Below are 23,175 nucleotides of genomic sequence, written 5' to 3'. Positions count from 1 at the left end.
GAGTTCAGCTTCTTCCTAGGCCGCTCTCTTGCACAGTAACTTCTGTTATGTACTTGATGATCCAGGGACACATACTGCATTCAGATGCAGCCTTGGGGACAGATGGATCAGTAAGTGTAGACTCAAAGACCTCTACTGCCAAAGGACTTTATGGCACATTAGGTAGGGTCTCCAAAAATGAATAGCTAACATTTTTGGAGTACTTGCTGTGTCGGTCCTAAGTATTTTATGTGCATTATCTTATTTTCACCACAATCCTATAAGGCAGGCAGCATTACTAGTCTTATTCCACTCTAGTGAATGCCAAAGCCAATGCTAGTTAAGTGGCTGAGCTCACATTAACCCCAGGCATTCAGATTCGAGAGCCTGCACTCTGAGACACCATGCCAAAAGAAACAAGAGCCTGTAGGTGCTATCCCACACACACATAGCTGTAGAGTTTGTTTGTTTGTTCCCCAGTACTTTTAAAAGCAGAAGTAATTTCTGTGATAGGCAGAATAATGCCCCCTACTCAAAGATGTCCACATCCTAATCCCTGAAATCTGTAAAAATACATTACCTTACAAGGCGAAGGGACTTGCAAAGGGGAGATTATTCTGGACTTCCTGAATGGAGTCACTGTAATCACAAGGATCGTCAAAAGTGGAACAGGGCGGGAAAATGTGGAACAGGAACAGGAGAGATCTGAGGGAGAACAAGTCCGTGATACGATGAATACTCACCTGACCATTACTGACTCTGAGAAACTGGAAAAGGCAAGTAAGCAGATTGTTCTGTAGAGCCTCCAGGAGAAATGCAGCCCTGCCCACACTTTGATCTTAGGGTAGTACTTGTGTCAGAACTCTGCCACAATCTGTGTTGATTTAAGCCACTAAGGTGGTGGAAACTTGTAACTGCAGCAGTAGAAAACTAGTACAGCTTCTGATACATATAAGTTAGCAGTTTTCACATAAAAACCTCGAAAAATAAATCTAGCAACACCAAAGATGAGTAGCATCCTTTAAACAAAGGATGAATTTTTCATTTCACTAGTCCTCACTTCTCTCCTTTGTCTACACCTGGCCTCCTATGCTCATTTCCTTGGTCTAGCTAGTCCGTCCAAGTGCTTAGGTTTTGGAACCCTGCCCTGAGTCATACTGTCTCCTTAGTAGTAACTGGACTTCAGCAGTGAAGAGGCAAAAACAAAAAAGATACAGGCAAGTAAATCCAGTCTCCCTTAAAATGATTAACTCAACCATAGCAACTTATTTGTTTGTACAATGCGACCTGGGGCTAGTTTCTTCTCTGCAAAATGGGGTAGAACTTACAGTACATACCCGCGACACCTGTTTTGAGGACAAAGTGAGATACAAAGTGAAAAGTGCCTTCCCGGAAGTCTAGCACATGGTAAACCCTCAATGAACAATAGATGTAATTAACCTACTATTGCCTCTCCTGCCATTGAATATTTGGGTTGTTTCTAATATTTGGGGAAATAAAGTTCCTGAGCGTATTGCTTTTTCTTCTATACAATTAATGCCCAAAGTTAAGTTTTCTGGGAAGATGAAAATGAATCAGTGGGACCAATACCTTCCACCTGTTCCCAAGAACCCCTGTGAAAGTTTTGTAACCCTCTTGCCTCACCAGGCAGCGGCTTCCCGCAGACACTTCCTCCATGGCCGGCAGGGGGCGCCGCGGCCGTCCCGGCCCCGCCGGATGCTAATGAGGCCGGCGGCCCCGCCCCCTGCCGGAAGTGGCTGCGGCGGGAGGCGGGGCCTGTTCGTTCGGTTCTTCTCCTGTGCGGGAGCCATGGCGGCGTCTGAGGCGGCGGCGGCGGGGTCCGCGGCTCTGGCCTCGGGTGTCCCGACCGCCCCGACGGCCGCGAGGGGAGCCGCCGCCGCCGCCTCGGGCCCGTGGGGGCCCCCCGGACGGCTGAGGGGCAGCCGGCCGCGGCCCGCGGCAGCGAGACAGCAGCCCGCGGGTCCCGCGCCTCCGGCCCGGGAGCTGATCCAGCCGTCGGTGAGCGAGCTGTCCCGGGCCGTGCGGACCAACATCCTGTGCACCGTGCGCGGCTGCGGCAAGATCCTGCCCAACAGCCCGGCGCTCAACATGCACCTGGTCAAGAGCCACCGCCTGCAGGTGAGCCCGCCGCGGAACGGCGCCTCCCCGGGCCTGGCGCTCCGGGGCGCGGGCTCGGGCGTGCGGGGCGTGCGGGATCCCGGCCCGCGCCCGGGATTGCGCCGTGTGTGTGTGTGTGTGTGTGTGTGTGTGTGTGTGTGCGCGCGCGCGCGCGCGCGTGCGTGCAGCCTCGCCGGCTGGCGTCCAACCACAAAACGGCCAGACCGGCCAGGGAGTCCCTGCGGGGCAGGGCAGAGTGGGGGCCCGCACGCAGGGACACCCAGTAGAAAACACTGTATCATGCCCCTCCGCAGTCGGGCTCGGACGAGCCGGGACTGCTGGCCTCTGGCTTCGCGGCCCGGGCATTGGACGCAGGGACCTCGGCAGTTCCTAGTAACTTGCGGAGGCCGGTCTCATCCTCATCCTGCTGTTGAGAAGCGGATTGCGCAGCCGGTCTGGAGCAGCAATGTAAACCCGGCGTCCGCTTGTCCAGCCCGAGAGCTTTCCACCACACCCACAGTACCTGCGTGAGGCCTTCAGGTTCTGCCCGGCTTTTAAAAGGGCGCTGCAGCTTTGCCTCGTTTTCCCAGTGTTGGTAGAATCGGGTGTGCTCAGGAGGGAGACGTAAGGGAAATTTCCCGCAGGACTTCTCTCAAGAAGGGAACCCGTACGTTAACATGACAGTCGTGGGACCAGCCCTTCCTCGGCCCGTGAAGTGGGGCAGTGATTTTTACCCCTCAGTGCGCGTCTGTGGAGAGCTCAGCTCCGGGAAAATCCAGAGGTCCGGCCCCACCCTACACCTGTTAAGTCACAATTTCCCCCGTCGTTACAACGGGAAGTTTCCTCCCCCCACTCCTTACTCGCCTCTCTCCGTGTCGACAGTGACGGAATTCCGAAGCGTGACACTCACCGCAGTTTTGTGAATGTAGCTTTGGATGGTCTGAACGCATCCAGGAGTAAGTTCGATTTACCCAGCGTGTCGCAGGTTCTGTCTGCCCTTCACGGAGATCCTCCTTGGAGACCTTAGAATCGGGCTGCCGGTGAGAATTTATCAGAGGTTATAGTTTCTAGTAGCCCAGACATGGTGCCCATGACAGGCCGACCCGTCTGGCACCAGCTGAACAGATGCAGCAAGGGTCTCCCGTGAAGATGAGGGAGCCGGGTCAGGAGGTGTGCTTGGTGGGGGACCCTGCAGGTGGGGCTGCGGTTTTCCTCAGAACAGAGGCCGTTTCTTCCAGGACTCGAGTGCAGTACCTCTTCAGTGGTCTTTGAGAATGGTCTTCGACCTTGTGTTTTGTCTATCATACTAAATTTCAACGAAATTCTTCCTTTTTATTTTAACTTGAGTGGGTGAACTATACGTTTGCAGAAATTCCACATGCCTTGATTCTCTCCGATCATAGACAACGGCGGTCGCCCACCTCTCCTACTGGGTCCTCACTGAGAACCAGCCAGGACACTTGACATCTCTGAGCCCAAGAGAAGCTGCCCGTCTGGCCAGGACTGTCTTGGCCCAGAGATTCACTCTAACAGTTTTATTGTCCTTTTGTCTGGAATTCCTGTCTGGAGCTCTTTCACTCTCAAGACTTTGCGAAGCATCTGTTGAGCACAAAGATACCATTTACTCTTCAGGACTAGCATGATAGCATAGAATAGATCTATTTCTAATTATGTTTTTAAAAGACGTTAAGTTTTTAAATATCTAGAGATACCCGTACATTTACAAAATGCAAAAACACATACAATATACAATGCACATGCAAAGTATAATGAGATTAATGAGATAAAGCATATGTTTGAGGCAGATAAAAATTTTGATAGTCAAATCTTTACCCGGACTTCTCAGAGCAGCAGTATCCTCCCTTGCTTAGAACCTGTGTGAAGTCATTCTCCCACTTCTTTTTTTTTTTTTTTTTAAAGATTTTATTTATTTATTTGACAGAGATCACAAGCAGGCAGAGAGGCAGGCAGAGAGAGAGGAGGAAGCAGGCTCCCTGCTGAGCAGAGAGCCCAATGCGGGGCTCGATCCCAGGACCCTGAGATCACGACCCGAGCCGAAGGCAGCGGCCCAACCCACTGAGCCACCCAGGCGCCCCCATTCTCCCACTTCTTAGCCAGTTTTCAGATGTCTCTTGTCTAAACACAGGACAGTGCCCTCAAGATCCTTTTCTGAACTAAAAATGTTGAAGGGAAAAGTGGACTCTCCTGATTTTCCTTCATAGGTCATTAGGGAGACCTGTTTCAGGAGGAATTAAAGGAATGTCACCCAGAACCATCATTGTTTTTGGTTTTTTTTTTACTTTTTTCTTGTCGGAGAGGCTCACTTTCCTGCCTTGTTCTGCCTTTCTAACTACAGCACTCAGCCAACCATGAGCATCTGCTATATGGGAGGAAAGGGGTTCATTTTCTTTCACGAGCATGACCTATGTGACACAGCAGCCTTTGTGTACCTTTACGGAGGTGCCCCAGTGGGCTGAATCTCTACTCTCTGTCTGCATCCTGAGGAGAAGGCTCTTGAGTTCAAACATTACTCTTGACACTTGTTTTCAAAGTATTGGGAGGAGGGAGGGAGGAGGAGGAGGCCTGGGGAGAAGAACTGCCTGGGAGCTCCCAGCGGTTTTGAAAGCTTTTTGGAGCTACTTGGTACCAATCAAGTGCCTGCCTACTTACTGCTCTGAAGGTAGTCTGAGTTTAGCTGCTTGGCAGATTTGCATAATATTCAGTGGGAATTTTTCCTGCTGGTTCTCTTGGTTACCGGCACTTGCCAAATTCTAGTTTCTTTCCTAGTTTTTATTTTTTCTAGGTTATGATACTCTTTTATCCCCTTCCCCATTAGTTGCTGTATGGTCCTTATTTTATTCTAGACTTTCTTCACAGGGTACCCTGCCCCCAAACAAATATTCCCTTCTTAATGTAAATAATTAACCAACCCTTCTGAAGGTTAGTGGTTAAGAATAGGGACTGAATTGTAAGGTGTCAGGACAGCTGTGTTTTGGTGTTATGCGGGTTCTTAAGATACATGTCTCTGTTTCATCTTGTTAGGAAATCTGCCTTGCCTACAGGGGGATTCCTGAGGAAATGAAAGCTGGGGATTAAGGAAAAGGAAGAGTGGGAGTAAATGGACATTTCTCAGAGATTCTTTTATTTCTTGTTTGAAAGCAGTGAAGGGGACAGGAGGGCCCTTAAAGAACCTCTTACCCAGCAGCATTTTTATTTTTGAAACCTGGCTTAAAGGATTTTGTATTATGTTTGGTCCAGGGTTCGCTTTTAATGATTTGCAAGGAAATTTGTTTTAAGGAAAAAAAAACAAAGGAAAAGAAAGGTTCCAGGTCATTCTGTAGGCCATATTATACAAAGACCTGCAATTTTAAATTTACAGTAAGAAGACAACAGAGCGAACTGATTTTCTTCTTGGATGCTTTCTGTGAAGGCAAGTCAGGTGCTGGTGTAGTTATAGTGCCTTTTTTTTCCCCCACCAGTTTTTGCCACTGTTCTTAAAATCTTTTCCTTTTACCCTTTCTCCTTAAAAGTGCGTCCTTGGGGCGCCTGGGTGGCTCAGTGGGTTGAGCCGCTGCCTTCGGCTCAGGTCATGATCCCAGGTCCTGGGTTCGGCCCGAGTCGGGCTCTCTGCTCGGCGGGGAGCCTGCTTCCTCCTCTCTCTCTCTCTGCCTGCCTCTCTGCCTGCTTGTGGTTTCTCTCTGTCAAATAAATAAATAAAATCTTTAAAAAAAAAAAAAAAAAAGTGCGTCCTTACTCCTGGTTTTCTCTTCTTCTGTGTGTTTACTTTTTTCCATCTTGTTTGTTTATTATTTCCTCTCACAGATTTTTTTTCCCCAAATTCTTTAGTTAAAATGTTTCATAAACATTTTTGAAATGCTTGTTTTTTTACTTTAAAATGTTTTGTGTAACAGGTACCCAAAAAAGGAATGCAAAACATGAAGTATTTTTTGTGTTCTCCTTTTAGTCATGCATACAAAAGATGAAGTACAAGAAGTCTGGTGAATTTTGTTTTTGAACATAGAGGATGCCAGAAGAAAACATGACTCTCTCACGGCAGTTCATGTGGTGTTGTGCCACCCCCATTTCTTATCTCCCCCATCCTCATCTCAGCCATCCTGTCCTTTTTTTTTTTTTTTTTAAAGATTTTATTTATTTATTTGACAGAGAGATCACAAGTAGGCAGAGAGGCAGGCAGAGAGAGAGGAGGAAGCAGGCTCCCCGCCAAGCAGAGAGCCCAATGCGGGGCTTGATCCCAGGACCCTGGGATCATAACCAGAGCTGAAGGCAGAGGCTTCCCACTGAGCCACCCAGGCGCCCCCTCCAGCCATCCTGTCTTTTGAGTTTATTGTCTCAGGACAGGAAGGCCCTGGAACTGGGAAGGGGAGATGGTGATAGGGAGGGTGAGGAGTTGGCCCTCAGAAAGCAGGAAAGTGAACGCTCTCAGATTGTTGCCATGCCTGTAATAAAGGCCACCAGGGGATGGTTGGTGTCCATTACAGCTGTCTTTAGTGTTTCATCCTAGTGCATGATACAGTTTTGGCTTTGATGGCCACATGAACATGTTCAGTATAATGCTCCCAGTTTTTATTGAACATTTACACTGCCCAGACATTCCCAAATGCAACAGATGATACAAATACTTTCTTCCCCTTGAAAAGGTTTGGGGGATTTCAAGTAGTTCCATTAGAGAAAACAGGTAAGTAACAGAAGAGAAAGGAATTCAAAGTATTTATAGTAAGGGACTTGAATGTCTCAAGCTAGAGAAATTTGGACCCGACAAGATATGGGGTGCCACTAAAAATGTTCGAGTGAGGTAATGGCATGATCAGAGCTATACTTTAGAAAAATGAATCTGGCAAAGTGAATGAAAAAAAAGATTGAAGTTCTAGAAATGAGTCCAGAGGTTAATGATTAAAGTCTAAACAGAGTCATCATGACTTGAACTAATGATGTAACAGTGAGAACAGAAAGGTGAGGGAGGTGGTGGAAGACACGTAAAGAGAAGGGACTAATTGCCAAAACTTGGAATCTAGCAAGATGTTCACCAGTAGGTGAATGGATAGATGAACTGTGTACCTCCAGAGAATGGCATATTACTCAGCACTAAAAAGAAATGAGCTATCAAGCTATAAAACGACATGGCAGAAATTCAGGTCAGGAGTATACTCGATGGAAGAAGCTAATCTGAAGAGGGTACCTACTGCATCATTCCAACTATATGACTTTCTGGAGAAGGCAAAAAAGATTAGTCCTTGCCATGTGGGTTTAAGGGAATATTAGGAATAGGTGTAAGCACAGAGGATTTTTAGGGCAGTGAAAATACTGTGTGATAGTGTAACTGGATATTTGTCATTACACACTTGTCAAAAGCCATAGAATATACAACAGCAACAATGAACTCTAATATAAACTGTGGATTTTTGGTGATACTGATATGCCAATGTAGGTTCATTGATTGGAACAAATGTACCACTCTAGTAGGGGATAATTGTTAATAGTGGAACAGGCTATTCACATTTGAGGAGGGAGAGATATAGGAGAACTCTCTGTGCTTTCTGCTCAATTTTGCTGTGAACCTAAAACATCTCTGAAACATTAACTTTTTTTAAAAAGTAAAGTGAACATGTCTTTGAGAACATGATTAGGAGTTTAAAAAGGGATAATAAAAAGGGTATGTTAGGGCACCTGGGTGGCTCAGTCTAAGTGTCTGCTTTGGCTCAGGTCATGATTCCAGGGTCCTAGGATCGAGTCCCAGATCTGGCTCCCTGCTCTGCAGGGAGCCTGCTTCTCCCTCTGTCTCTCTCTCTCTCTCTCTGTCTCTCATGAATAAATAAATAAAACACTTAAAAATAAAAATTAAAAGTTTTTAAAAAGGCATGCAAAGCAGAGTTGAGAGTGTATTAGAAGTGAGCATGAATTTTGTAGTGGCCTTGTAGGCAATTTTGTGGAACATCTGAACAGCCGGGAACATAGACAGGAGCCATCTCCCTGGCATATCACTAAGAGGAATTTGATAATTGTCAGGTGAATTAAGAATTTCTCAGTCTTTCTTAATATTCTCCCCACATGTCATTTTTTTCTTGCTAATAACACTAGATGGAAAAATACCAAGTTAACTGAAAGTATTTCATTAAAAAGAAAACAAAACACTAGGTGAACTGGTGAGTAGGATGAGTTTGGTGATAAGAGACCATGTCAGTTGTCATTAAAGCTAGTAGCTGCCAGTGTTTTAACAGAAGAGCATTTATGTCTGACTTTCAAAAGGACAGTAATTTAATGTAAAGTACTGGTTTAGATTAGATCTTTGGCATTAAGTTGGTTGGCAGAAAGCAAAAGAAGAAACAAAACTCTCTACAGCAAATAGCAATAATAACTAATTGAGTGATTACATGATAAGCACTGTGTTATTGACTAAATCCCCACAACAGCCATGAAGGAGATCCTGTTTTACCTTCTTCACAGGTAAGGAAACCAAGGCAGTTCATTTTCTCAAGGTCACAAGAAAGTGTAAGGTAGAGAATTCCAACTATGGCAGTCCACATTCCAGAACCCAGGGGTTTAACCACTATGCAAGAGGTTCCAAGCTAGACTGTATTTTCGGATTATGTGGGGAGACTTAAAAACCAAGTATGGATCCCTAATCCCCCCACTCCAAACTAAAGTGTCTCCTGTGATTTTTCACAGGCTCCAGGGTTGAAAACCACCACCCTAGGCTAGACTGTCTCTCAAAAAATGCTCTGCCACTTAGCAGGCACATGCTCTCTTCTTTAAGCATTAAGACAATACCAAGAGGTGTACAGAATAGTTTCTGCCCTTAAAAAAGTTAGTTGGAGAGAAAGAATTCTGGGAAAAAAATAGTAATATTTAAAATAGCTTAAGTTTCGGGGCGCCTGGGTGGCTCAGTGGGCTAAAGCCTCTGCCTTCGGCTCAGGTCATGATCCCAGGGTCCTGGGATCGAGCCCCACATCGGGCTCTCTGCTCAGCAGGGAGCCTGCTTCCTCCTCTCTCTCTCTCTGCCTGCCTCTCTGCCTGCTTGTGATCTCTGTCTGTCAAATAAATAAAATCTTTAAAAAAAAAAAAATAGCTTAAGTTTCATTATCTCAGAATTCAAACAGGAAACAGATCTCTACATCTGGGTTGTGGTAAGCAGAACAAGGGAGTATTGTTTATTGAGACTATGATCTGGGTGTGGCTTTATGTTAATCCAATACAAGATCATCCTGAGAGTTAACTACTGTATCTATCTCAGAAATGAGTAAACTGACTCAGAGAGGTTAAGGCAACAGCCCTAATTGGTGGTAGAAGTGGTTTGTAGGTCTTTCAATGCCAGGTGCTTTTTCCGCCATCGCAGTCTGCCTGAAGAGAGCCAGGAGAATGTAGGGCAAATTGGGCCTTCATAGACCATGCAATTAAAAGTGGGAAGAGTGGGGGCGCCTGGGTGGCTCAGTGGGTTAAAGCTTCTGCCTTCGGGTCAGGACATGATCTCAGGGTCCTGGGATTGAGCCCCGCATCGGGCTCTCTGCTCAGCAGGGAGCCTGCTTCCCCCTCTCTCTCTCTCTCTGCCTACTTGTGATCTCTGTCTGTCAGATAAATAAATAAAATCTTTAAAAAAAAAAAAAAGTGGGAAGAATGTGAGGCTGAGTAGGGTGGTGTATGAAAAGGGAACAGAAAAAGATATGGCTATAATGGGAGATTTGAGGCATAACACTGTTAGGTGATACATACAAATAAGTTTTCAGAGTGTCACATTTGTTATAACATTAGAAGAGGAAGGAAAATTATGTAAGAGACCATTTAAATAACCCAAATGAATATGAATATCTGGGCAGTATGGCGCAGTAGGATTGTAAAAGAATGGACCAGTGGACCAGTGTGGAAGACATGGAGGACTAATTGAATTCGATATGGAAAGATAAATTATGTTGTTTAAAAATAAAACAAGAACAGCTTCTTTTCCCTCTAAATGAGTGGACACAGACTCAACAAGATCAACATGTTCCTCTTGAGATCCACTGGGAAGGCAAAGGGAAGGAGTCTTAGCCACGTGATTATTCATTTCTCACTTCTCCAGAAGCACCACTGGTAGAGAGGGAAGTGGACATGTTCCAACAGTATTGAATCCTCACTCATCAGAACACTAGATGACCAGGATACCTACCTGAGCGCTACAGCAGCAGCTCAGGCCTGAGTCAAAGGGAAGTTCTACCCCTTCCACTTGGACCTCAGTCTGTATTTTCTGATTATGTTCTTTTTTCCAGCTCATCTCTTAACTCAGGCAAAAGATCCAGGGGAGGGGCATTCCATGATAGGGACCCAAAACTATTCCCTTAAGCAACAGGGATTCCCTTTACACCAGCAAGAACCCCACATGGTGACCCCAAGATAGCGACTGACCTGACCTTTCCTGCCTGCCTACCCGTATCCACCGACCTTTGTCTTACATTTTCCTTACATAAACCTGAAAGTATTTTCAGCACTTTGGAGACAGTCTTAGAGAGTTAGTCCACTGTCTTCCTGGTACTGGATTCACTGAAATAAATCCCTTTTCTTGTGTCACCACCACTTGTCTCACTGCCTTTGTGTCAGTGGTGAGTGGCCAAAGTTGGTCTCTTTTGGGACCCCCGGAACCAGGCGCTCTTCTACCCTTGAGCCCTGGTTACATGAGTACATCTCCAGTGACCTGTCAAGAGGTCCTTCCCCACCCCACCCCACCCGCTTTAGGGCCAGACAGGAATTACGCTGGAGGTCATAGGTGTGTCACACCTGCAGTATGTGAGCTCATCAGGGGTACTGGGACAGAGCACTCCAAGCTAAATGAAGTCATGAGGTATTTTAAACTCCAGCCAAAAAGACAATCACATACTTAATAACAAAGGATGATTCGGATTATATGAGTTAATATATATGTGTCTGACACAGTAATAAAAGCTGTATATACTGGTTGCTATAATGATTATTAAGTTTCGAACGTAGCATGGTGACTATATTCAAGTTGCTATGTAAAAAGTTATGTCGACTACCTTCACCTACTTCAGGGGTTTAAGGATCAGAGGAAGTCAGGGTGCCAGGAGGAAGGCGTGAAGAACAGAGTCAAAGGAGGGGTTTTTTAGGGGCTCCCAATAATTGAGGGTAGGGTAAAAGGGAAGGGAAGAATTAGGGTGGTACCAAAATGTTGAGCCTGAGAAATGGAATATACAAACAAAGAAAGCTGGCTTTAAGGACCGAAAATTTAAGCTTAGAAGGAGGAGTTTTAAAGGAATGGATAGGAGATTTTTAAACAACATGGAGGGTTTTTTGGTTTTGAAAAAAAAATTTTTTTTTAAGATTTTATTTATTTATTTGAGGGAGAGTGAGAATGAGAGAGAGAGAGGAGCAAGCATGAGAAGGGGCTTGGTCAGAGGGAGAAGCAGACTCCCTGCTGAGCAGGGAGCCCGATGCGGGATTCTATCCAGGGACTCCAGGATCATGACCTGAGCCGAAGGGAGTCGATTAACCAACTGAGCCACCCAGGTGCCCCTGTTTTGAAAAATTTTTATAGATTTATTGAGCTACGTTTTGATTCACCATAACATTTACCCATTTGAAGTGAAAAATTTAATTATTCAGTAGATCCACATAGTTGTGCCACCAGCAAGACAATCTAATTTTAGAACATTTTTATCTCCCCTAAAAGATCTCTTATGCCCATCATTAGTCATTCCTTGTTTCTGGTCCCAGCCAGTTCTACTGTTTTGGTTTTGTTTGTTTTTTTTTTTTTTAATAATTATGTAAAGTAATTTTTTCTTTTGCAGGATGGCATAGTAAATCCAACAATAAGAAAGGATTTGAAAACTGTACCGAAATTCTACTGTTGTCCCATTGAAGGATGTCCTAGAGGCCCTGACAGACCATTTTCTCAATTTTCTCTCGTAAAACAGGTATTTTATTTGTCTTAAGTATACTTCTCTGGAGGTGAAATGCAGGTGATATAAACCTAATGTGCATTCTAATCACTTACCAAACCATAACTGGAGAATTCTCAAATTCTGCCCGTGAGGATAGTCCTACCCGCGAGTCTCCATGTTGGGGAAAACGGGAGTGGGGTTTAACAAGAGTGAAGGAGACGTGGCTTGTTCTGGAGAAGATGTCCAGAAGTGGGTTTGGAGAGAAGGACGAGAAGACCGGTTCTGCAGCAAATGAGAAATGTGTGCTCCACATCTCTTGTGTGACTGTGTGCCTCCAAGGCCCGAGGAGCAAAGGCCCAGAGGAAGAATTCTCTTAAGGAAGGACGAAGCCGCAGAAGTCAGGAAGAGTTCCAGAAGCAGCTGCCTTCGGAGGAGGGAGGGGCCCAGTGAGTGGGGAAAGAGGTCACATAGGACTGGCAGGGACTGGCAGCTCAACTACTCTCCCGAGGGTTGGCTCAAGGGTTCCTGAGAAAAGCGTGGCGGACTTTCTCCTGCCTGCAGCACTCGTTCGTAAACCCAACCGGGTGCCATGAATTGCCACCAAAACAGGGTTCTCACTTTTCACAAAGCAGTGACAGGGAGAAGGGCCATGTGGTAAACTGCAGTTTGCCTGCTTTTCCATTCTTTTGATGTAGACCGCTCTCGCTTGTCCTGCAGACTCATTGTTAATGCACGTACAGGGATGGTTTTTTCAAATGTTTTGAGCAGTGTGGCTTTCCACTTTGGTCCTCTGTGTTCTTCCTAGCACTTCATGAAGATGCACGCCGAAAAGAAGCATAAGTGCAGTAAGTGCAGCAATTCTTACGGCACGGAGTGGGACTTGAAAAGGCACGCCGAGGACTGCGGCAAGACCTTCCAGTGCACGTGCGGCTGTCCCTATGCCAGCAGAACTGCGTTACAGTCTCACGTCTACCGCACTGGCCATGAGATCCCGGCAGAGCACAGGTAAAGGGGAAGAAACGGTGGCCCAGTAGTCAGTCGCTATGGGAAGAATTTCAGACGAAACTTCTGGAAAGCCGTTAGTGCAGAGAGAAAGGAGGAATAACAGCGAAAAACAATGACGTGAAAGGGGGGAACTTTCGGAAAGGCGAACGGTACTGGCAAAGGATCCACATCTGTCTAACCCAGTTCTTCCTTATTTCTTCCCAATTGAAAAGCCCAACTTGAAGCATTTTTCATCAGAGGGATGTTATTAAATTCCTAAAGAGTTAAGTTTTATCATGAAACTGTACCTCATCTTAAAGGTCAAATTTATATTTGGAGTAATAGCTTCCTACTTTAGGAACAGTAAAAGTTGCATTATATAATCTGTTAGCTCCCTCGTGCTTATAGAGCTAAGCTGAGTACTAGAGTACTTAGAGGTATGCCCCGAAAAAGATGGGCTTCCTCCTTCCCTACCTGCATGCTCCTCCACTTCTGCCCACCATATAGTAGTCCCAGTTCTCAGAGAGGCACAGAAGGATGGATCTCTCCTCCCCTGGTGGATTCTGATCTCTGCTCTAGGTGTGGGGAACAGCATTTGTAAATAATTGAAGAGACCGCACCAGGGTTGAAGAAGGCTGCAGCCTAAACTCTTGTTTTTCTCTTAACTCTGTCCTTGGTTTCAGGGATCCACCTAGTAAGAAGAGGAAAATGGAGAGCTGCTTGCACAGCCAGAAGTTGTCCAGTAAGACCACTGAGGCCTTGAGCACCCAACCAGCTGCAAGACCAGATACTCAAGAACTGGAAACTTCAGATATAAAGCTGGTCACTTCTTTTGAAGACTCTTGCAACTCTAATGCCGGAAAGCAGACTCTTACAACACCTCCAAGATACCCTCAGAAGTTGCTTTTACCCAAGCCCAAGGTGGCTCTGGTGAAACTTCCTGTTATGCAGTTTTCTCCCATGCCTATCTTCGTGCCTACAGCTGACTCCTTGGCCCAGCCTGTGGTGTTGGGTGTCGACCACCAGGGTTCTGCCCCTGGCGCTGTGCACATACTGCCCTTGTCAATTGGAACCCTGATCCTCGGCCTCGATTCGGAGGCTGGCTGTCTGAAGGAAAGTCTCCCTCTTCCAAAAATTGTAAGTCCTGTTGCCATGGAGCCAATTAGTACAGGCGTTCAAGTGAACTTGGGTAAGAGCCTGTCTAATCCTTTACAAGAACTAGGGAACACATGTCAGAAGAACAGTATTTCTTCAATCAATGTACAGACAGACCTGTCTTACGCCACGCAGCACTTCATACCTTCCACACCGTGGGCTGGGCCTGATTCCTCTGTATCTTCTTGTTCTCAAACAGATTTGACGTTTGGTTCTCAAGTCTCCCTTCCCATTAGTGTTCATACGCAAACGTTTTTGCCCAGTTCCAAGGTGACCTCGTCCATTGCTGCTCAAACTGATGCATTTATGGATGCCTGTTACCAGTCAGGTGGGATCTCCAGAGAAACCCAGACGAGTGGGATGCAAAGTCTGACAGATGACCGAGTACCAATGGACCAAGCTGTTATGGGTGGGGACATTTTTGAGAGCGTCCATTCATCCTACGGTGTTTCAACAGACAGTATTATAAGCAGCAGCTTAGTAGCAGAGACTGTCGCTCATGATTTGTTACCTCAGACCCACCCTAAGACTTTAAATCAAGATCTTGAGAAATCAGCACCAATTATAACCTTCAGTGCACAGCACAGCATGCTTCCTTCACAGAACATGACAGATAATCAGACCCAAACTATAGATTTATTAAGCGATTTAGAAAACATCTTGTCAAGTAATCTCCCCAGTCAGACACTGGACAATCGTGGTCTTTTGTCTGACACAAGTACCGGACCTGACCCCCAGCTCCCATCTGGCCCAACCCAGAATCCCGCAATTGATTTTGATATTGAAGAGTTCTTGTCTGCCTCAAATATCCAGACTCAAACTGAAGAGAGTGAGCTTAACACCATGACCACCGAGCCTGTCTTGGAATCGCTGGACATAGAGACCCAGACGGACTTCTTCCTTGCAGACACATCTGCTCAGTCCTATAGTTGTAGGGGAAATTCTAACTTCTTGGGCCTTGAAATGTTTGACACGCAGACACAGACAGACTTAAACTTCTTTTTAGACAGTAGCCCCCACCTGCCTCTGGGAAGTATTCTGAAACACTCCAGCTTTTCCATGAGTACTGATTCATCTGACACAGAGACCCAGACTGAAGGAATCTCCGCTGCTAAAAACGTACCTGCTGTAGAGAGCAAAGTTCAGTTGAACAGTACGGAGACACAGACCATGAATTCTGGCTTCGAAACCCTGGGGAGCTTGTTCTTCACCAGCAACGAAACTCAAACAGCAATGGATGACTTTCTTCTGGCCGATTTGGCCTGGAACACAATGGAATCTCAGTTCAGCTCTGTAGAAACCCAGACATGTGCAGAACTACACAGGGTGTCCGACTTCTAAAAGTGAAGTCCGAGCGTGCGACGGCATTGACGATTTCCTTCTGCATTGGGAAAATGGAGAGCGGGACAACAGTGTTAACGCTATTGAATGTAGTTACTGATGCATTTACTTCAGTTCTTGGAGGGTCTTTGCCTTTTGTACTTGTAAACATGAAATTTGTGTATAAATGTGAGTGTATGATAAAGTGTAAGATGTTGGTCTAAATAATACTGTTTCTGTGTTGCCTACATTTGCCCTGTCATGGTTAGTCTTCCCATCTTCAAAACACAGTGTATTTCATGCCTTTCAAACCCATCTAGCATTAGCTGAAGCCAAGCTTACCAGGTCCTAGGGTACAGACTTTTCAGACCTTCAAACCATTTCAGTGGAAATGTGTCTTGCTTAACTTAAATTGCTCCTAAAATATTTGACAGTGCTTGTTAGAAATTCCTGTTTCCTGATAGTGAATCTAAAGAAATCAGATGCCACACATCAGATGTAAGCGCCAGCGCTCAGATGTCATGGGACTCATGCTGCCTACGGCTTCATCTGCTTTGACATCTCACTTTTTTCTGACTTGAAGACAAAGGAGAACTACAGCCGTCTTTAGCTTCTGAGACCATCTCCATGTAGTCAATGTCATTCTTCCTTTACATGAACTATTACTGAGACCAACCCACATGTACAGTACTTCCTCACAAGACTTGTTGCTGTACAATTACTGCTTCGAGAAGTAGCGGCAAGCACTTAGTGTAAATAGCGATCCTTCTAGTCCAAGTAACCGTACGTCATTGCAGCCGTGGAAACTCATCCTGGAGTGCGCCCTGGGAACATCCCTCCTGCTCTCCCCAGTAGGCGAGGGTGGTACTCCACAGCTGCTTCTCAAAATGTACCCATAGGCTGGATCTGAGTTTTGTCTCTCTAAATGTTAAAAAAAAATAAGGGAAAGAGAAAAAGGACATACCCCTGGCTAAATTTCAGTGTAAGGTAATAGGACAAGAGTGCAATCAACAGTTACTCTAAAGTGAACCTTCTCATCCACTTCTCATCTTTTCCTTGAATAAGGAAAGACATTGGGCTAGCAAGGATGTTATCTGTGCCTTGAGGATAGCAAGTATAGAACAGATCCACCTAAAATATGGTATTCTGCATTTTGTTGCTTTGTTTAGACGGCAATACCAGTCTTCAAAGAAAAGGAGGTGAAGACCAGTTATTTCAGTAATCGAGGACATCCATGTTTTTAGATAGGAGCATGGTCATACATGCTTTGGAGGTTAACTATTTAGGATTGTTGTCCAACTTTCAGCCAAGGAAAAAAATCAGCGCAGCCTGTACGTTTTCGAAGTTTGTTAAGAAAAAGTTCCTTCTGTGGCACGCTTATGCTGCTGAAGGCTAAATCCTCAAGATAAAACTTAAGGAGTGGACTAATAACCCCAAGTAAATAGATGATGTTACTACTGATTCCGGTCCCATAGAAGAATAGTTGGTAGTGAATAAACATATCCTGGAGAGATGAACCCAACCTGGTAGATAAGAGTTTGCTTTGGTCACAGTGGCCTATGACTATGGGTTTCAAAACAAACATAAAGCCTTAACTAGAATTTCATTGTTTTAGAATTGTCACTGCCTTAATGTTCGAACATTGATTTAAGTTCTCCCAGCAAAGGAGAAGTGCATGTTTGTTTATGGCTTTTTTTGTAAATATAAATGCAGTGATCTTTGGCTTTAAAAAATTTGTTCCTGTGAAAATGTTTGTTAATTAATCCAGCCAGTAGAGTTATTTACAGAACAATTGAGCATGTCATAGTTCTTTATGTACAAGAATTGTTTTCCCTCCCAAAAACCTTAGTTACCTGAATTGTCCTAAGATTATTCGTAATAACTGAAATTCAGTGATTAAAGAGAAGTGAGAATTCTACCTTTTTTTTTTTTGTGAATTCTTTGACATACTCATAATGTGACCTGTTTTGTTGCCTTAACTTTTCACAAACCCATCATCTTCTGATAGTCACAGGATGCAATGGTTGTGCCTAGTTATTTTCATAACTGTTTTACCTGTGTTCATGAAAATATACTAATAATTTTCCTAGTAGAAGAAAAGACATTCCGTTACTAAACATTCTATTTTGATATGAAGTTTTTATCTGATAAAAGTTACACACCTTACGGTTTTAAGTTTTGGAAGGATTTCAAAGGAGATTACTCCAATTCATGCATTTGCTGAAGGCGACCATTTTATAACAGGATGCCGTTTATCTTTGTAAATAATAGAATTCTAGCTTACGAGCAAAAATAAGAGGGTTAGAATATGAGTAGTTCCTTAGTCAATGTGTTTCTGATTCCTTATATAAAGGGGAAATAAAAACAAACTTTTTGTAGACTTACCTAAAATATGCTGAGTAAGGTTTGAAGCTTCTTTTGATCAGAAGAAAATGTATCCATGTCAGTCTAGTTGTGAAGTTGTAGTCTTCGTAGTGGCAAATTGACAGGGTGATGCATTCAAGTAATACTTTATGGCCTCAGTCTTAGAAGGTTTACCTTAATTCCAATCCAAACCTCACCAAAACTTGCCATGTAATATTGACTCTAAGCATTTACTCTGCTTTATTTCAAGCAATGCTTCTCTCTCTGGTCCTCGGAAGCCTCTTAAAGAGGAAGGGAAATGTATACCTTTGGGGATTTAGGGACAAAGGCTTTGAAGTCTCAAGTATTCGTTCCCATTGGAAGTGCTTTCAAGTGTCTGCTTGGTAAGATTTGGTTCTGGGAAAGAGCATGTCGATCTTCTGGCTTCATACTCCCAACATCTAAAAGACTGTCAAAAGACATGGAGTACATGGAGTTTCATCAAGATGTTGGCTAGTATAATGTAGTTACGGCCAAGAAGGTAGTCCAGTAAATATGCTTGCTTTGCAGTGCTTCAACCCGAAGGGTTCTCTCAGTTGTGTCAACAGTGTTGATGAGAGGACACCCTGATGTTTTAGCTTAAATATAGGGAGAGGTAGGCTAAAGATGAAGGGGATTCCTAGGTTGTCAGTGTTCCCAGACTAACATCTGTGGCCCTACATTAGATAACCTGTGTGTGTGAAAGGAGCAAATATCCAAACTATGTGAATAAATTCAAGCATTGTCTGTAACGCTTGAACTGGAAGAATACCAATATTCATTCCTTTCAACAAACTGCAGGAAAAAAACTCTAAATTTTGTATCGCCTTACTAATAACAAAATACACGCATTTGTAACTTTGTGCTAAGTCCACAAAGTCAAAATAGTGAGGGCTGGCATAACAGAAACATTGCCGAGGCCCTGCCACTGACTTGAATCATGACTATCAAGAAAGTTACTATTACGGGACAGAAGGCTACAAAAAAGAAATAAGAAAATAATCGTAAAAAGTGATACTCATTTTTAGTTTATCAGTGAAGTGGTCAAATATTTGAGAAATTTTTTTTGAAAAAATATATCTCCATGGTGACTCTGTTATTCTCAAAAGTATATATGTCATTTCAATGTGAACAAAGTTATTTTGCTGTTTGGGGTTTTGTTTTTGTTTTTGTTTTTTTGTCATAAAGGCATGAGCTTCTTCGTATGGCATGTGTCAGTAAGACCTTATTCCAAGCATGGCATCTTTTACTGCTTTTGCTGGAAGCTTTTTTACTCTCTGCTTTCTGGTGCTCCATTGCTTTTTCCATCCCTTGTTTGGTTTTATGATTGCCTCTCAAACATATTTGTGCTTAGGATTGAATTTGAAAGTCATCCCCCTCTTTATCTTCTTTATCCTGTGCTGGAACGAGAAATTTAGTGACTTCAGAAAATCTAGAGCTTGTACTGTGATAAAAACACGGCAGAAGTCAAAACATCTTAAGTAATCACAAAGGGTATTTAACCTTCCAGTGCACTGGAGTAACATCTCCTATTTAAAGTGAGCCTTCAGGAGCACCTGGGCGGCCCAGTGGGTTGAGCCTCTGCCTTCGGCTCGGGTTATGATCTCAGGGTCCTGGGATCAAGCCTGGCATCGGGCTCTCTGCTCAGTGGGGAGTCTGCTTCCCCTTCTCTCTCTCTGCCTGCCTCTCTGCCTACTTGTGATCTCTCTCTATCAAATGAATAAAATCTTAAAAAATAATAAAGTGAGCCTTCAGAAATTAAGGTTTTATGGTACACTTAAAAAAAAAGTACTTAGCACACTAGCGTGAGGAGGGGGAAGAACACAGAGGGAGAGGGCGAGAAGAAGACTCTGCTGGGCCATACACGGCTTGATCTCTAGCCAAAATCAAGAGTGAGACATTTAACAGACTGAGTCACCCAGGCACCCCTTAAAGTACACTTTTTAGAAACCATCCAAACTTAAGCCAGCCATGCTTTGGGATTAATATGGGATTTATATTGCCTTACTTCAGTTCATGGGAACAATATTTGTTTTCCTAAATTTGAAAATGTAGTGCTATTAATTGTAAGCTGCTGTTTGTTCTTTTTACCTTTTTGGTAAGATGTGTTCTATTTTAAAACCATTTAAATCACTGTTCTCTAACGAGATAATGTGCCTAAGTCTTCAGATTTAATGTTCTCTAGCTATCACAATAAGGATCTGACTTTCCATTTTCTTGGAATTACATGAGAGAAATCAGTCATGAGGAGTGAAACTAAGCCTTCATAGAGTCATGAACAGTATCAGAACTGGTGGTATTTATCCTGAATAAATGTTTGATTTCTGGTTTTCTTTAGAATACATGCAGCCTAAAATAAAATTGGTAAACAGTCCTATGGTATTAAAAATATGACTAGTTCATGGTATGTTTTCAAGTTAACAGTCAAAGTTTTCATAAGCAGAGAGATTCATTTTAAAAAATACACAGGGAAGAAAGCTTTCTAGTTTGAGCTAAATCGAGAACAAGGACTATTTTCATATATATGTGTGATGTTTCAGTTTGCCAGTGGCAAAGGAGTGGTATATGCGCTATTAGCATATACATATATAATACTCATGCTGGTTTAGCATAAACGGGGAATGCTGAGAGTATTGCTTAAACAGTATGGAATTCTGAATAATAGCATGTGTAAATACATCAGCTTATCATCATAGAATTCCCTTGAAAACCTTGCCAAAGCAATAATGCACGTTCTCAAAAGATAGAATATGGGAATATTGACAACTTTTCTGGGCACTAGCTAAGTGGGCCCACTGTCATTATGAGATCGTCTCGGAGAAAAGGCTTATGGTTGCTTCCTTTTACGGGGAACCTAGGCAGGCACCACCAGAAGACCTTGAAGAACCAAGACAACACTGAGAGCACCAGAGGGCTTTAGATTCAGAGCACCTGTGCTTTCCAGGAGGTGGCAATCCAGGCATCGCCCACTTTTCCTTTGTCCCTGTGCCAAGGCTTGTGCTCGGTAAGTAAAACTGTCAGAGAAGCTGCAAACACAGAGATTGAATTCCCTAGAACATTGGTTCTCAACTAGGCTGATTTTGCCCTTGTGGCACTTGGTAACGTATGGAGGCATTCTTGCTTGTCGCAACTAAGGGATGCTACTGGCAGCTATCGGATAGAGGCCAGAGATGCTCCTAAGTATCCTACCCTGTACAAAACAGTCCCTACGAAGAATTATCCAGTCCTGTTACAAAGGAAGGAGAAAAAGATCCTTGACACTCGTGCATTTGCCCAGGATAAAGACAATAATTCCCAGAAGGGGCTTAGCACTCTTAGTGTCTTGTAACTTTAAAGGCATTGTTGTATTGTGTGGCTGGTAGTAGAGCTTGGGGCAGAGCTGAGTCTGGACATCAGGAGCCCGGCACTGAGTCTCCTGGCACCAGCGTCCCAGTAAGTTTGGCAGACTGGTAGAGTATTTCCTGGGGCACCAGCGACTGCCCTGATACACCCTCAGTCATAGCCACAGGAGCCCCTCTGTTTATTCCCCACCTTGCTTCTCAGTAGCCCCTAAACTGCAGCACCAAGGTTGCACCTGACCCAAACCCAGACACCCCAAAAATCCCTAGATGTGAGAGCTTCTCCAGTCGTGCATCTTGACCTTGGCCAGCTGGGGATTCCCAGAGAGATGGGCTGGGCTTCTGTGATCTCACCGGGTCCTAAAGCTCTTAAACCTGGAGGCAGGAAGAGAAAGCCCATTTGATTGTGGGTTCCAATCATTTTATAGCACGGTCCTTCAAGTACAGGTAAATTTCATGAAAGGGGACCACGTCCAGAATAAAAAGAGTACAGCTAAAAATTAGGGAATGTCTCCCTGAGTAGCCAGAGTCCTACGTACTTGTCCAAACATAGCCCGACCTTATTTCTGATTTAAAGTCTTCCTCTTGCCCTTCGGAAGTGCCACCCCTGCATCTCTGTCAGGAAACATTCTGTCTATCCAGGTTTCCTGCCCCTTCAAGTCCTCCCTGCCATCACCCAAACCCCCAGCAGCACCCCCAGGCCTCAACCCAACCTCACCCAGAAGGTGACCTCAGGCCCTGCAGGAGCCTGTGTCAGGTGCTGCCACAGTTCCACTTGGTGATTTTTAAAGTTTTGAAAAAAATAGGGGTTTGGAAAATTTGATTAATGAGACATCCAAAACTAATAGAATGAGAGATGAAAGATAGCTCTCCATACTTGGTTGAGAGAGGACTAAAGGATCCAAAACCTAAGACCATCACCCTGAGGTAGGAAGAGGGCCGTTGCCATTGTTACATGCTTACTGCCCTTCAGTGGCAGAATTTCGCCCACAAGTTTTGTTGGTGATCTAGAATCCTAACGAGGACTTAATCCATTCAGATTTAATCTGAATGGAAATGGGCAAAACCTACAGTGATTTTATCCACAGAAAACAAGCTAAACCCAGGCTGATGGAAATACGATCCCAGCGGGGCTTAATCAGGTTAACTGAAAAACTAACTAAAGAGATGCCCAAGGCAAAACCCTCATATCTATCTATTCATAGAGGATGCTTAGTCAGTATTTTGCTAGCCAAACTAATTATTTGCTCAAAAAAAAGGATATACTGCACATCTTGAAATTTGGGCGGTTCCTTTGTTCAGACCAGCCCTCCTCTTAATTCTAAATCATTATGTTTACCCCCAAATCTATAGAATTTATAACCCTTATCTCAACAAAAAGGTTTTTCTTAAATATTTTGGGGGTGTCTGGGTGGTTCAGTTGGTTAATTATCTACCTTTGGCTCAAGTGATGATCCCAGGGTCCTGGGATTAAGTCCCTCATAGGGGTCCTTGCTCAGTGGAGGGTCTGCTTCTCCCCTTCCCTCTCCCTCTGGCTCCCTTCTCCTTACTTGTGCTCTCTCTCTCTCTCTCTCTCTCTCATTCTCTGTGAAATAAATAAATCTTTAAAAAAATCCAAAAATATTTTGTTTTAACTTAGCGTTTACAGACTGCCTCAAGATCTCAAAATGTAAGCACCTCTGGGCTGAGTTGATGGGCTCTGTCCCTTGCTCATGCTGGTCGACACGCTTCCCCCAGTCGACACTCTTGCTTGTTTTACATGTTGTTAGTCATGATCTTGCAATTTATAAGAGGAGGTGTGAAGAACCACTGACTTAGGTGGGCAGGCTGCCAGAGCTGGAGGGTCCTCACACAGCACGGGATCCAACACCTCATGGTCCAGATACAGTGGGAAATCAGAGCTGCTTTTTTTTTTTAAGATTTTATTTATTTATTTGATAGAGATCACAAGTAGGCAGAGGCAGGCAGAGAGAGAGGGGGGAAGCAGGCTCCCTGCTGAGCAGAGAGCCAGATGT

The 23,175-nt window shown here is 44.2% G+C and overlaps 1 protein-coding gene across 1 annotated transcript; it reads left to right on the top strand.

The window, feature by feature from the left end:
• Positions 1 to 1,759: 1,759 nt before the first annotated feature.
• On the top strand, positions 1,760 to 17,358 carry ATMIN (ATM interactor). The gene is made up of 4 exons (XM_047709979.1): positions 1,760 to 2,118; positions 11,889 to 12,014; positions 12,787 to 12,986; positions 13,649 to 17,358. The coding sequence occupies exons 1-4, from the start codon at positions 1,789 to 1,791 to the stop codon at positions 15,459 to 15,461; spliced, it is 2,469 nt and encodes an 822-aa protein (XP_047565935.1). The 5' UTR covers positions 1,760 to 1,788; the 3' UTR covers positions 15,462 to 17,358.
• Positions 17,359 to 23,175: the final 5,817 nt, after the last annotated feature.

The sequence above is a fragment of the Lutra lutra genome, chromosome 17 (genome assembly GCF_902655055.1).
Source record: "Lutra lutra chromosome 17, mLutLut1.2, whole genome shotgun sequence".
NCBI lineage: Eukaryota > Metazoa > Chordata > Mammalia > Carnivora > Mustelidae > Lutra > Lutra lutra.
Note: the sequence above shows the minus strand (reverse complement) of the source record. Positions and strands in the feature narration are given on the sequence as shown.